At 48.3% G+C, this 15,611-nt stretch overlaps 4 protein-coding genes across 9 annotated transcripts in view; 2 read left to right on the top strand and 2 right to left on the bottom strand.

Moving 5' to 3' along the window:
• The window catches only part of Ten-m (teneurin transmembrane protein Ten-m), a 346,722-nt gene that overhangs the window by 169,241 nt on the left and 161,870 nt on the right, over positions 1-15,611 (top strand). The window lies entirely within an intron of this gene.
• Positions 1-15,611, bottom strand: part of LOC108007438 (putative phosphatidate phosphatase) — a 62,373-nt gene that overhangs the window by 9,224 nt on the left and 37,538 nt on the right. The gene's annotated exons all lie outside the window — the stretch shown is intronic.
• Positions 3,395-5,796, top strand: laza (lazaro). Its single transcript, XM_036816257.3, has one exon. The coding sequence runs from the start codon at positions 4,058-4,060 to the stop codon at positions 5,063-5,065; it is 1,008 nt and encodes a 335-aa protein (XP_036672152.2). The 5' UTR covers positions 3,395-4,057; the 3' UTR covers positions 5,066-5,796.
• LOC118877503 (cilia- and flagella-associated protein 45) lies at positions 9,214-15,060 on the bottom strand. Its single transcript, XM_065864869.2, has one exon. It carries the CDS (start codon positions 10,926-10,928, stop codon positions 9,312-9,314), a length of 1,617 nt encoding a protein of 538 aa, XP_065720941.1. The 5' UTR covers positions 10,929-15,060; the 3' UTR covers positions 9,214-9,311.

Below are 15,611 nucleotides of genomic sequence, written 5' to 3'. Positions count from 1 at the left end.
AGTTAGCTTCCATTCTTGTTATAGTTGATATTAAGAAAAATGTAAAAAAAAATTGTATTCATATTATCTTTTAAAATAGTTAAAATAGACTTAAAAATTGAAATTTTTAATTATTGAGTTTTAAAAGGCCCCGTGGGTAGGGCCTCCTGACTCCACAAAGCCTCCACAATGGTACTAAATGAATAATTTCTGAAAATTGTGATTAATATTGGGTAATCTCAGAGTGACTTAAAGAGGTTTCTGGCTCTCAATCGCTTGGGTGCATTGCACGTGCAAGGAATTAAAATCAATTCCAGTCGATCTCGGTTAAATTGCTCAATCCACGGAACATTTAGCGTTGGGATAGGTTCGCAGACCTTGAGGAGATTTGCGGCAAGCTATTATTGCTCCCTCAATGAAGCGATGTAAAAACGTCAGTTCTGGTTGTTCACCCCTCACTTATCTCTGACAGTTCGAGACGCCACCTGTCTAATGAATCGTACTTCCCGTCCAAATCATAAACTTCCTCGTGGCGTCCACCTGATTGGGTCTGCATACCTAACGCTTTTCGTATCAGCTCCCCTTGGAGGAAATACACTAGGGTCTGCGAACTCGCAATAGCTGCCGGCGTCGGCGTAATGTCAACAGCGTCCTATTGTCGCAGCGCAAACAGATTTCCCCATGCTAATCGCGGAATGCCAATGCCAAGCGTTTCCCTCGGGAGGGGCAAAGCACTGGAATCTTTATCGGATTGAATCGAATATGATCGGATCGGACCGCCACAACTTCCTCACTTGCATACTACGTCGCCACAATCCCGCCGATTTGCGTTAGACTCGCTATCAGCTGAGCATCGCGATTTCACGCTGACACCTTGCCGAGCAAATTCTTACACTTGCTTATCAGCGACCTGGAGAATTGCAGCCAGCACAGAAGTAAAAACACTTTTTTTGGAAATAATTTGCTCAGCAGTTTCACTTTTTCACTAGACAGGAAGTGCTTCTTTGGTTCGCAAAACACGAAACCATGTTCCACACATGTGCCGAGTCAGATTTTCTTGTTTACCTCGGTCTGGGCGGGAACTGGGGACAAGGGGCACAGAGATTATTTACTTGTACCCAGAAAATCGCGTGGGTTGTGCAATCGACGAATACCCGCTGGATCTGCGTATTTAACGAATTATGTCAATAATAAATTTTGATTTAATGTCACCTCAATCGAAGGTGTCACTAAAGAAGATCCCACTGCCATATAAAACCAGAAACCTTACGATCAGCCCGTCCGCTTCTCGTGGAAGTCATGATGATGATAGTAATGATCATGAATACTCGTTTTTGGCGCGTGCTGCGGTCGTTCATTGATACGACTTGCGCACCAGCGATTGGCAAAAGGGGCGGATCTGGTGGTGCGATTTCTGTGGAGATCAGCTTACATAAATCCCAGCTGGTGGTTACCGTTCAGCGCTATGTAATCAGATCATTCTGTTAGTTATGCTCACACTTGGGGCAATTTGACCATCATGAACGTTTACATTACATTAAACACATGCGCGGATCCAAGGGGGTTAAAAAGTATAGTTTTTGATTTCTACTCTACAACCAGATTCAGGATCCGCCACTGATTAAACATTTTAAGTTAAACATTGGAAGAATATTAATAATTTTCTCTAATCATATTGAAATTAATGAAAGTGAAAATTGATACAAAATTGAATTACATGAATGTATCCCCATTTTGTTGAACATGTTATTTCTGACGAGCTTCAATATAGTTTCCCCTAGGGTGGCCGGTGTACCAAAGGTTAAACCAGGAACTTTCGGTTCGACCGATTTCATATCCGTGGTCCGCATTGCCATTGTCCGACCAGCTCTTGGAGTAATTTCCTTTCAGAGCGACTCCGAAATTAGCATAAATTAACAGCAAATAGTTACAGGCACAGCAATTCCGATGTAAATTGAGCAGTTGAAAATTGCCATAAAGAAGCCCGATTCGTAGTGCAAATACGAAGTGGCCATAAACTGGCTGCAGTTTATGCACTGCGGCTCGAGGTCCAGCCTCAGTCCCAGCTCCAGCTCCAGCATTCGGAGTCTGGCCAGTGTTTGCCTTCGTCTCCATTACTACAGAACCCACTCCGCCGAGGTCCGCTCACTCACTGGGGCCCGAGCAACGACCTACATCAACACAAATGCCACAAAGGCACGCAGCGAGCAGCAAACCGTCTTAAGTCACGTTGGAATGACCTACTCCTATGCCCACCGCGGGCCCAAGGAACTCCTCCACTCCCATCTTCGCATCCACATCCATCTGCCTCGAATGCAACTCTTTCATTATGCGCAAATGCCAAGTCGCAGGCAAACAAGCCTAAGCAAACTGAGCAGAGCAAACCTTGAAACAATTCAATAGTTTCCTCATTAGCAAAATTCGTGCCAAAGCCAACAGGCGACAAGAGAAGTGAGTCTGAGCGGGAGTACACTGCGCAATTACGCACTGACGTTTCCTTCAAGTAGCCTTAAAAACTCATTATATCGACCAGTCAAATTAAACAAATTTTTTTCAAAAATTGATGTCATTTCAATTAAGCTAATTACTCAAAAAAAAGGGAGATACTAATTTATTTTGTGGATATTAATTTTTATAACCAATGAAAACTTTTTTTTAACACCATAAAAATTAAAAAAAAATGTTTTTAGCATTTTATTTAGATTATACAATCCAAAAGCTTCAATTAATGTCGCTTACATATATATATATACATATCGTGTAGGAAACATGACTTATGTTTAATTTTTAATTCGTAACTTGTCTTAAACTAAATTTTTTTAATATGCACCCCATCTTTAAGTAAAGACACTGGTTTTTTAATATAACTATTTTTACTTTCATTTTGAAAAAATCAATTTATAAATGGTTTTATCGATTAAATCAAATTTTATAATATTATGAAAAGATTTTGTTTTGCATTTTGACAGACTATCTAGAAAAGCATTTTACAAAAAAACCCTTTTGAGCAATCTTAAGGGCTTTAAGTTCTGTAGAACCCTTTTTTTATTTTGATCGTAAATTTCCGATGAAATCCAATGAAATATTACTTTTCCGTGAAAAGGCGAACTGCTAACTTCTGACTGAAATATAGAGGTTGTGAAAACGTTTCAGATAAACTAAAATAACTTGAATTTAATTATTTATAAAAAAAAGCATTCCATGAAAAAACCTTTTCTAGCAATCCTTAGGGGCATTTAGTTCTTTAGAACCCTTTTATATGTAGATCGTAAATTTCCATGAAATCCAATGAAACATTACTTTCTCAGTGTACGAGCGAACTGAGAGGAGCGCGGTCGTGATAAGGAGTACAAGTACAAGTACCATTGAAATCCAATATCAATGCGAATCGCACACAGCGCTGGGAACCTTCGACGCGGTGGGCCGTCTCTCAGATTCAACTTTGTTTGGGTTTGGGTTCTCCGATCCGAAGACCGTAGGCCGTAGACCGTAGACCGTAGACACTAGACACTCCAGCGGGCCAGAGGCGAACGCCTGCTTCGAAATCGAGGGGCAGTCGCTACCGGCAGCTCGGCAGCGATCGTCGCCTTCGCCTTCGCCATCGCAGTCGCAGTCGCAGTCGCAGTTGTAGTCACAGCCAGCGAGCTAGTCACATTCGCCGACGATCCCAAACAAAGCGTCAGAGCGGCCCAGAGCCCCATAGACAGCGAACCGTAGTGCGGACCATTAGTTCATGGGCTGCAAGACAGCCTGAGCCAACTGAGTGACGGCTGTTGGCCGTAATTCGCTAATTTCCCGCGAAGAAAATCGCCTTTGAACCCGGCCTGGGAGATCGTGCGCGAGTTTTTCGAAAGCGAAAACCGCAGTAAAAATGCCCGGGCCAGCGAGTAAGTGCGCAATTTGTGTGACAGCCGAAAAATAAGTGAAACGAATGAGCGAATGGCCGCAGATATTGGGCGTAAAAGGCAGAGACAAATGTACTGTCACAAAAACCAGTGCCAAGTGTCAAGTGATTGGCTTGAACCCACGCGATAAGAACGCGGCTGAAATACAAATCTAAGAAAAGCCACTAGCAGCCATGCACACTTTCAAGAGGGGGTTCTTCTGCTCGGACCTGAGCATCCGCTATCCCTACAGGGACTGTACGATCACGGTGCCGATGCTGCTGCTGATGATGCTCCTGCTGCCGATGCTCTTCGTGGCCGTGGTGGAGATCATGCGCGTCTGCAAGCGCTTCCGCACGCGGCTCTACCTCCGGAACCTGTGGCGGGCGGAGGCCACCTTCAGCTTCGGCTTCATCGCCACCTACCTGACCACGGAGCTGGCCAAGCACGCCGTGGGTCGCCTGCGGCCGCACTTCTTCCACGGCTGCCAGCCGCGTCTGGACGACGGCAGCTCCTGCTCGGACCCCCAGAACGCCGAGCTCTACGTGGAGCAGTTCCACTGCTCCAACCATAACCTCTCCACGCGCCAGATCCGCGAGCTGCACGTCAGCTTCCCGAGCGCCCACAGCAGTCTGAGCTTCTACTCCATGCTCCTGCTGGCCCTCTACGTGCACGGGGTGTGGCGCGGGCGGGGCGGGGTGCGCGTCCTGCGGCACGTCCTGCAGTTCCTGCTCCTGATGGCCGCCCTCTGCGTCTCGCTGAGCCGCGTGGCCGACTACTGGCACCACTGGTCCGATGTCCTGGCCGGTGCCCTGCTGGGCATGGCCTACGCCTCCATTACCGCCGCCTACGTGGGCGACTTGCTGCGCCGCCGGCCACGCCCCGTGGGCAGGGGCAGCTGCCCGCCCTCCATGACCTACAGCCACCACCTGCACCACCAGCTGATGGCGGACAACAACAACTCGACTGCCTCGGCCAAGGTGCACTTCCTGGCCGCAGCTGCCTCCGCTTCGATGACCACTACCACGCCCCTGGACGACATGCAGGACTCGGATGTGGAGGACCTGCAGGACTCGCGCGACTCCCAGGACTCCCAAGACTCCCACGAGGAGGATGGGGAAGAGGACGACGAGGAGGAGGTCTACAAGCCGCCAGCATCGCGCCCCTCCACCCCACCCAGCGATCTGACCCACGTCGTCTAAGACAGTAAGCTGGAAATGCGGTGGAAGGGAGGGGACGGAATAATCAGGCTTATCGGCCTGCCGGCTGCTATTTCGACCACTTTTCCATTTAGAAACCGAAGCAAACAGAAATATGTGATAAGCGCGCGGCGCACTCTCTACCTGATAGGCACTGTCCACCCCCACACACCTCCTCCCGGCGTTTTTCGAAATCCAAGCGGATCGGTTGTGCAAGCGGGAAATCGAGGCGGCCTTCGAGCGCCCGAAGACAAATCGGAAGAATTTCGGCCATGCGCGGGTATCTCGCCAAAAGTATCTGCCGCTGATATTGCAAGCCGGATCGAGGCTCTGTATCTTGACCACTGGCTACTGGCTACTGGCGACTTGTTTGTTTGTAAACAATGCCGCAGTCACGTCGCAGTCGCCGCTGCCGCTTTTGAAGTGGGCAGCCCGCCAACGTGGATCCCGCTCGCCAATCAGCTGCGACAATCTCTGGGCAGCGACGCCGACCGCGGCAGATAGTGCATTATAAATAATAAATAATAAATAACGCCCGGTCTTACGGCTCTGCAGCTCCAACCTCGATCGCATGCGAGGATGGCTGCGAGGCGCGGGATTTATGAACAAATCAATTAAGTCGAGTTTAATTTTAATATTTGTTTTATGTTAATTATGTTTGGCTCTCGACAGATTTTAAGGCTTAATCTAAGTGTTTGCTCTACAGGCTGAATAAATATTTATTGCCCAAGTGATTTACGAGGAGGAATTTTTTAAGTTTGGCTCCCCGACATTCCGATGCGGTTGGGTTTCCCATTGACAACCACACTTCCAGGAAACCCCTTTGTCAAGGCGGGGTCTTATGGCAACTTCTGGCTAGATTGTCCATAAACAAAGGCTAGATAAGGGCGCCGCCTATCAGATAGATAGATAAATATGTAATTGTGGTCATAATACCACTCGAACACATTCCACATCGCAGAAACGAAAATAAATATTCTTGGGCCGACTAATTGTATATGTCTCAAGCGTGGCGCGTATCTAATCGGAGCCATGTATTTCATAATCGCACAAGTCGTTACCCACATACCAGAATAGTCACACTCCCAAGATTCGCGGAGGAAAGTTGGAGTTCGTTGGCGCCACATAAAACCAGGTGCCCGCTTCTCCTTATCACCTGGATTAGAAGGGTGAAAAGTGGAAAGGTTCTCCAGGTGGAGCAGATACCATCAGTAGGCCATCAATCATGCTTCCCTGAACGACATTTCTTGATTGCCGTATTCAATTTAAGACCGTTCCCCCCACAAACTCTATTGATTTACCATGTCCAATTAAGCCGAATTTCGGCTATTTATAATTCGCTATTTTTGAGCTCAATCTGCTCAATGCGCAGTTTCCTGCCGGTGACCTCCGCAAATCCATTTTGCAGCGACACCTCCCCAGCGGTCCAATCAAGCGGCTTCCTCATTTATATTGATTTTCAATTCCATCTCACCGCCCACCCACCGCATTGATATGCAAACGGACGCACGACTGATGTCTTGAATTTGAGGCGCAATTGAAACCCATTACCCAGTCACCTAGATATGGAGGGATCTCTTAGCTGCAGATGTAAATACCGATACCGAAACACAGATACCGAAACCACTTTGCTCATCTGTCTTGCGCCGCTTTGAACTACCTCTACTTATGAGTACAACAAAGGGGAAAGGAGGAGGGGAAATGCTTCTGCGGCTGCGGCAGATAAACCAGACCGCAACTACAAAAGAAAAGCCATAGGAATGAACGCAAAACTAAAGCCGAGCAATTTATTTTTAAGCACACATATCGGAGGTATAGTATCTCACAGCCATCCCGAACTAAGCCAAGGAAGCCTCGCCGACCTGGAGCGAACCGAGGGAAGGAATCACTTTGCTAATACAAAACAATTGTGTGCAATCTTGCAGATAAATTTCGATGGAAGTGAAAGGGCGGGGAGCGATGACGAGGAATGCAGAGCACACTAAGGCAGCTGCGTCTTACTTTTTTCCAATTACAATATCGATATTTTTTGGCTTTTACCTTTTAGCCCAGCACGATATTTATAAATGCCAAAGATGCCGCGACAGGCACAGTGGGGTGGAAAGAGCTTTCAACGACTACAAAATAGTATTTAAAGTTGGTATTTGAAATATGGCACGTTGTTTTGATTGTCGTTTTCAGCAATTAAAGATTTTAATTTTTTACCTTGTGTAAGCACTTAAGCTTTCATATTTATAATTTTTTCCGCAGATAAAACAATAATTTATTGTTGCAAAAGACTTACTAGTGGGTTTGAACCGGTTCAGAAAATAACTCTCAAAGTACGACACAAATGTATTATTCTTGCAAATGATATATACACAGAGAAAATTCTGACGTTCTCATCTGAGTTGAACGTGTTCTTAAAAATATAACGATTTATTTGGAAAAGATTTTATTGTACTTAAATCAATTGAATTCGCGTTACTTACATTATGAATCTCAATAACTTAACTTCTAAATCAATCCATAGTTTATACTTATCAAAATTTTGATAAAAAAAAACTCAATTAACCTATTGTCTTCTCACCATTTTGGTATAATATTGAGAACCTTGATTCTTGGTTAAAGCACCAATCGAATCTGGGAAAGATTGAGAGACTTGTATAGCGAATTTGAATAGACGCAAGCAATTCGAGTGTTCGTATTATCTCTTTTAGTTACTCTTTAGGAAGTATTTTCCAAAACATTTTGGCAGCATATTCAAAACATTTAAAAATACATTTTTAAATAATACAAATAAGCCCCTCAAGAACAATTAGTCTTATTTCAGGCCTCAGCATACTACTCAAAATCTTACTTAAATTGTCAATGTTAATCTTGCAATTAGGACCCGATCCTTTTGCTTGAGTGTAGGCAAGGGTATTACTACACCTTTAACTTTTATCCGGAATTTTCCGGCTCGGTTCCACAGTGCTAGACTCCCTCGCACATCGGAGCATAGTTTGTCTCCGCTCTCTATTGACATTTCCTCAAAACTTTTCTCATCAATTCCCGTCAGAGTGTGTGTGTTGGTACTTGTAAATACGACAACGTTTATTGTCATTGGAATTATTACTGCCATATGCGAGTGGCAGGCAATCCCAGGCCCGTTCCAGGCCCGTTCCAGCCCCTCTGCGGGTCCCCGACATGTCGTAGGTAGGACGCACAATGGTTGCCAGGGGAAACCTGTTCCTCGCCTCGGCTTTGCTTGCCCGCAGCCTGTGGGTGGTGGAAGGTGGGTGGGTGGCGGCGTGGGGCTTATCTTGCGTATTTTTTTGGCGTATGCGAAAATTTAACGAATCATGAAATACGATAATTGAACCATGCACAAGAGTTCGTCGTTGCCGTTGTCGCTAGCGGTGGCATCTTCAATCGAGCTGGGGCTCCAGCTCCATCTTCGTCTTCGTCTTCCATTGTTTGCTTGTGTACGCTCAGCGTATGTGTGTGGCATAATAAAATTTTATTGTAGCCAAAAGTTGGCTACCACTTTTTCCATGGCACCCAGGCTGTAGTTTCCCCTCCTCCGTAATTGTTGGTGCCCACCCGCAGGGAAAGTGGGCTGTGGGGGGTGGCCTAAACGCCCACATAGTTGGAAATTAGCGTGGTGTGTGTGGGCGGGCTTTTCTGCCGCACGCGCAACAATGTGGCATCGTCATCATAGCGGTTCTTTGATTTCGCCTTGTCTCGCCAGTTACTTTCGGTTGGCAATTTCATGGCATACTTTCGGGCGGTGGATCGGCTTGGAACCTTCTGGGACGGCGGAGATCTGTAAAGTAGATGCGCTAAGCCACCCAACCACTCCCGAAATCAAGTTTTCTATGCTTAATGGATTTTATTCTGAAACCTTACAATTCTTAATTAAATGTTACTATTATAATAGTTAAGACTATAAGCTAAGAGAGGGTAGCAGCAGAAGGCCTTACGATATTTGTTGTTTATTACTTTTTCTTACAAAACTGTAAATTTTTTTTAGGATTTGATATACGTTGGAAGTGGTTATTTCTATGGCATCTGAACGTTGCAGTTACTTGTAGAGAATGAGGTGATAATCTGAGCTATGTATGCTTGTTGGGTCGATGTTGCATAGAGGGCAGAAAGAGAGAAGGTTCTTATCGATGTAGTGAAGTGAAGTGAATAACTCATGGCCTGGTGCCACATACTTTGAGGCGCCAGTTGGACCCTACTACTGGCATTCCCAACCCGCCTGATATTAGGCAACCATCAAAACTTAGCGAATGCGATCTCGGGAGGCCTGAATGCTCTTCAGCTGCTTCTCCACCTCCCGCAGATACTTCTCCGGCAGGCAGTTCTCGCGCATTGCCGCGATCTTGGCGCTGATCACCTGCCGGATGTTGGCGTCCCGCTGCTTCTCCTGGTCGAGCCACTTCTGCACCCGCACGGCCTCCAGCTCGGCCAGTCGCCGGCGCTCCGCCTGCTTGTCGGTCATCTGCTGCCGCAGGTCCTGGCGGTACACCTGCCGCTGGGCCTCCCGCTGGCGGTCCAAGGCCTTCTCCCTGTCCTCCTCCTTGCGCATCCGCTCCATGACCTTGGCGAACTCCTCGCCGGCGTGGGCGATCTCCATGGCAAGGCGCTGCTTCATCTCCTGCGCCTGCTGGGCCCGCGACTCGAGCAGGTCCCGCTCAGCCTCCCGCCGCGAGATGGCCGCCTCCTTCTCCCGCTGGCGGTACTCGCGCTCCACGCGGTCGCGCTCCTTCAGATACTTCAGCTCGTCGTTGGTCTGGCGCGTTTCCATGGCCTCGGCGGCCACCGTGAAGATGCGCTGCTGGCGGCGCTCGAACTCCTTCTTGGCCAGGCGCTGCATCTCCTTCAGCTGGCGCTCCTTCTCCTGCTTCTCGCGCATGTAGGCCGTGACCCGCAGGTCGGCCAATCGCTCCTGCTCGCCGAGCATGGTCTTGAACACGTTGGACATGTCCCGGATGCGCTGCAGCTCCTCCCGGAACCGCTGCTTGCGCTGCTGGACGAGGGCACGCTGTTGTTCCTCCTGGGCGCGCAGAAGCTCGGTGGCGCGTCGGATCTCCTTGGCCTCGTCGGCCACCCGCTTGGCCTCCAGGTAGCGCACGTTTTCGCGCTCCGAGAGCTGCCGTCGGATCTCCTGGGCGTAGCGGTTCCGCTTCTCCACCTCCAGCCGCTCGCGCTCGTCCTCCTCCGTCAACGCCTTCAGGGCGCGCTCGTTCACCATGCGCGCCAGCCGCTCGTCGTCCTCGCGCAGGGCCTTGCACAGGAGGTGCTTCTCCTGGATCTGCGCCTCCCGCACAGCCTTGCACTTGGCATCGAGGATCATGCGGTTGATTTGCTTCACCTCCTGCTCCTGCTCCTGGCGGGCCAGGAAGGCACGGCTCAGCACCGACTGCTTCTCCTCCAGGATCTCGCTGAGCAGGCTGATCTTGGCCTCGGAGGTGTCATCGCCCCGCGCCTCGTCGATGGCCTTGAAGCGCCGGCGCGTCTCCTCCACCATCTGCAGCTGCTTGCGGTGGTCCTCCTCCTGCTGATCGATCCTCTGTAGCTTCTCGCTGACGGTCTCCAGTCTGCCCTGATCCTTGAGGCGCCGCACCTCCCCGGCCCGCAGCACCACCTGCTTTGTGCCCTGGTTACGCTTCCGCTCCCGCTCATTGCGCTTCAGCTGCTTCTGGTCATAGGCCGCCGACTGGTCGCAGGGTGGCCGCCTGAAGGAGCCAAAGGCCGTGGTGGAAGGACGAAAACCCCCCGCCGGTGGACGATAGGCCGCCGTTTGGGCCCGAGCCCTGGCCCTCAGCTCGCTGCACTTCTGCTGCAACTGCGACTCCGCGCTGACGAACCGCACATTGGAGGCGGAGAAGCAGGGCATCTTTCATTAAAACAGACGGGGTAGTGGGGTGTGTCAGAGTCACGGAACTATATCCTAGATGAGGATCTGAACCGCAATGAGTGGGGCCTCTGAGGAAACCGAGTTTATACCACGTTGCTGGGACAACTTGTTTGGATAACAAGCGGTGGTAACCTTGGTGGCCCACCGAGTAGCCATGCAACCCGCTGCGAAGTGCGAAACTATTCGAAAAACACTTTGGCCATAAAGAGGAGGAAGGCACTGCCGGGATAGAGATAGCGGGAATTGAAATACGCTTCCCGGAAGCTTTTCTCTTGATTTGTTCTGACTGCCACCGCTCTTATCTTCCCAGCCCACTGGGCGGGCATTTAAACAGTCCCCGCTTTTGGGTCCCGGGCATCAAAAATGCAACCAAGCATAAATTTCGGGGCTCTGCGGCAGCCCCCGATGATTTATGCGCCTTGTCCAAGGACAAACACACTCCGCCCCACCCAAATCGGTCTCCTTCCTCCCCTCCAGTCCAGAACAGTCCGCTCCAATGATGTGTGCGAATGTGTGAAAGAAGTCAGCAATTATGCGGCATAGAAAAGCAATAAGCCAACAAAATTCACACATTGTGGACGGAGCCCAGAACTGGACATTTGAGATATCGGGGGACCGGGCCTCCAACCGTGGCGGCAGCATCCATCCATTCATCCATCCATCCTGGCATCCTGGCCGCCCACTGGCCAGCGAGGCGTGTTGGAAGTCTAAGCTGGCAAAAGTTTACGGCCACACATACAAATTAACTTGACCAGAGCAACAGACAGAGCCCGGAGCCACGCCCACATTGTCAAACACACACACACAAAGGCGGAGGGGGCGTGGGCGTGGGCATGGGCGGAAGAGGGGGGAGGGGAAGGACTAGGGCTAGTTTCTGGGAGCTTGGAAATCCGAAACCGAAACGAGCTCCAGCCATTTCAGCTGACTTTAATAAAAAGTTTTCCTTTTTTCCCTGTTGCACACACAAAAACTTTCTCCTATATGAAATGCCTTCGCATTTCTCCGCCTCCATTTCCATTTCCAGCTGGCCCTTCTAGTTGGATGCATTGAGGCGTTAAAGTCAACTTAAGCTGGCTGGGGACCAGATTCCCCCACAGGGGAAAATGCGTTGCCAGCCAGTCCGCAAATGTAAATTGACATTTTCGAGTGCACGATTGAGCAAATGAACGTTTTTTTCCTCCTCCGCCGACTCCGTCCTACCAGCTCCATCGCCCGAGTCCTGGGGTAATGGCAGTCAAGTTGTTGGATTAGCACCGTGAGCCTCCCGAGAAGACGGACCGAAAACTCTGGGAGAAGCCAAGTCTAAGGCGAAGTCGGGGAAGGTCATGCATGGGCTGCTTGATTATATGCAAAGCATTATTAGCCGGACCAGGAAAGGACAGCCGGAGGACATCATTAGCATTCCTAAGTCCAGGCTCAGGCTATAATTTATGCGCTTAAGTTGTGTTCCGGTTAAGTTTAGTCCGCCCTGCCAGCACGCCTACTTCGTTAATTAAACCCGATGTAAGTCGGCTTGTGGCCAGGGATTAGTCCTGGGCCACGTATAGATTAGGTATTCGAATGCCCTGCCCCAAAGAATCCAACATCTTTTTATCTCCGTCCTTGCAGGTGACTCTCGGCATGCGGTCCCGAAATGTATCTTCTAGGCAGGCCTCGGCTCTTTGATCACACCCATGCCCAAGCTGCTGGCAAGACAAATGTTTCTCCTTAGGAAAATCTGCCAAAATCATCTCAGTTCCGGACGGAGACGGAAACTGAAATTGACAGCGCTCAGACTTGAGCACAAAACTTTCCCTGCTCCAACATGCATTTTCCAGCGTCATGTTGGCGCAGACATGGAGGGCCAGAAGGACCCAAAGGGCCCATTACAAGGGCTTGAGGCCTTCAAATGCCTTTTGGCATATGATTCATTTGTGGTCCGCCGGGGAAACTTTTCCAGCAGACGCACACATTCCCTCCCAGCTCCGTGTTGACTTATTTGCATAATTTGCGGGGAGCGGGGAGGCCAGTAGCCATCTCTATTCCCGACTCCCTACTCCAGTTTATAGAAATGTTTGCCCTGACAGACATTCGATTTCCGGCTGCATTTTCATAAACATGCTCGAGAGATTTTTTCGAACTTTGCATGAAATATTGATCGGCTGCCAGCTTTCAAGTTCAGAGCACCAGCACCGCCCACTTCGCAGCCCGGGGCAATTCCTTACAGTTTCCTGTCATCGTCTGGGGCTGGCCAGGACAAACAACCCCACATTTATATCAAATGGAGGAGCTCCTCAGCCCTGGCTTTCACTCCGTGCGCCGGAATTTTTATTTATTTGACAACATATTTCGTAGCCGCACCGTTAAACTTATGTTTTGGTCAATTTTTTACTGCAAATCCCGGCCATTTGCATCTTTTCGCACATTTTCATTGCAAATTAATTCGGGCCTGCTATATATTTTATGAGCAACCTTTTTGCCGGTGGATTCGGTTGATTCATGTGTGGCACATTTGTGGGCCAGAGCTCGAGCTAACCCAAATCCCCTGATTGATTGATCCAAATGACACACAGAACTCTGCGCTGGATGGGTTTATTTGCTTGGGCATTTGCCCCACAATCTGAATCGAATCGAAAGTCCCTGAATTGAGCCAATTATTTTGCCCCTTGCGAGCAGACGACTAATTAAAATGCACAAGTACCGCTCAAGAAGAAATATGATTTGACTTGATTCGAGCGGTTCGCCTTTATTTACTATCAATCAAGCACTCTGACCCAGATACGAATATTCCGGCATGGAAATCTATTGAGAGTTGCGTGGGAGGCAGGCCGACTGGGATGAGTTCAATTTCCCATGATGGATGGGGTCCCCGCTGCATGCGAAGTGGCAGCTTAAAGTCCCCAGCTCCTCCCATAATTCACCGGGGAATGCCCTTCAGCAATTGCAGCGCCGCCTCGCCACACAAAAATTCATTGGAATAAAATTTTAATCATTTCGCAAGCCAAACTGGTTACTTTGGCTCTCTCCGGGGAAGAGTCGCTCCTCGCACGGCCGGCAAAAAGAAATATAATTTATATTTAATCCAGCTCACAAACAAGTCATTAAGCATATTTGGCCAGCCCAGTAGGGTCAGGGGCGGTTCGGTTGGCCCAAACCGAAGGGCACTGACATTGTGCCGCATGTAAAAATGAAATTTATGAAGACTGCAGGAAAGAATTACGGTGCCTCTGCCGGGCACGGAATCCGCGAATGCCAGATGTCCGTGTCCCTTTGCCTTATTTATGGCGGCGATGATAAGATGTCAGGTTCCTCCGCTCGCAGTGAGTCACTTGGTCCACATCTACATCCACATCCACCACCTCATCGATGCGCAATTTGTCATTAATATCTGCGGTCCGAAATAGACTCAGTACCTTCGCCACAAGCAATGGATAATTGCCTCGATTTGAATTCACTGCAGTGGCTGTCAGATGAATCAACTGCGAGTTCGCAGAATTCAATTGAAGCGATTTGGACTCGAATTCATATGCATAAGGCATAGGCAGAGGGCCCGAGCGAAACCACATGCGTACGTGCGGTGCTCGCCGGAGTCCGGAGATCTCCCGCATACCATATATGGCCCATGGTATACAGTATGTAGATGCCTTGTCAGATCCCCAACTTGACGTTGGCGCCGCCCATGGCCCGAGCTTCCAGTCCGGTGCCGATGACGACGACGACATTGCGATTACGTGATGTTTTAATCAATTTTTGTTTGCAAATTGACAGGGGGAAGAAGGGACAGAACGCTTAAATCTTCATGTAAACAAACCGAGGCTCGCAAGTGCAAAAATTATGGCAGAACCGGGGGCGAAAATGTTTATGCAAATTCACAAATGTTTTAATTGATTAACGAGCGGCGAAGTGTGCCGGGGAATCTTCTTCCTTTCTGGCTGGATTTTACTGTTGTCATTGCATATTCAACGGGACTGTTAATTTGCCCCCAGAAATAATATTGAGCTCCCAAACAGACAACGATGGGGAAAGTCAAAACTTAAAATAAAAGCAATTGATTGATTAAGCTCCCTCATTAAATATAATTGCTTTTGCCGTGCACTATTTACATCATAACAATAAAAGCTTACAATGCGCTTGACAATAATATTTTTGAAGCGTGCTGATGTAGAAAACATGTCATTTATAAGTATGTTGTTTAAAAAAATAGTCATTGAATTGACTTGTACATACAATAGTTAGAGTCGGAGTGCCCAAAACCATTTCTATATTTTTTAAAATACAACATTCACAGGTTCTCGAAGTACTGGAGGTCTGGAAAAGGCGTGGTCAAGAAATTTTGTAATGATGGACAGAATGAGAAATAACACCTAAGGTAGAGCGCTGATGCTTATATTCAGTGAAATATAAGTATATGTACATTATAATTTGGGAAAAGCTCATCAAAAGTAATCGTAAACTAAGAAATAAGATTATAAAATATTATACAGAATCCTAATATATATTAATTTATCCAGATAAAGTGAAGTCTATTCGAAATTCAATATAATTTCCGTCTACAAAATTGGTCTAAATCGAGATTATCATCATCCGAAACCTAATTACCTATAAGGTCCCAGCGAGATCCCCTTGGCCGCAGCTGTCGCCCGCCTGAAGCTCGGCTGTGGTCACTCCACTTCAGTGTCCAGA

Source organism: Drosophila suzukii, chromosome 3 (assembly GCF_043229965.1).
Source record: "Drosophila suzukii chromosome 3, CBGP_Dsuzu_IsoJpt1.0, whole genome shotgun sequence".
In the NCBI taxonomy this organism is placed as follows: domain Eukaryota; kingdom Metazoa; phylum Arthropoda; class Insecta; order Diptera; family Drosophilidae; genus Drosophila; species Drosophila suzukii.
Note: the sequence above shows the minus strand (reverse complement) of the source record. Positions and strands in the feature narration are given on the sequence as shown.

Bases quoted from the DNA above. Each gene is read 5' to 3' on its own strand.
- laza (XM_036816257.3), top strand. From the start codon at position 4,058: ATGCACACTTTCAAGAGGGGGTTCTTCTGCTCGGACCTGAGCATCCGC.
- LOC118877503 (XM_065864869.2), bottom strand. From the start codon at position 10,928: ATGCCCTGCTTCTCCGCCTCCAATGTGCGGTTCGTCAGCGCGGAGTCG.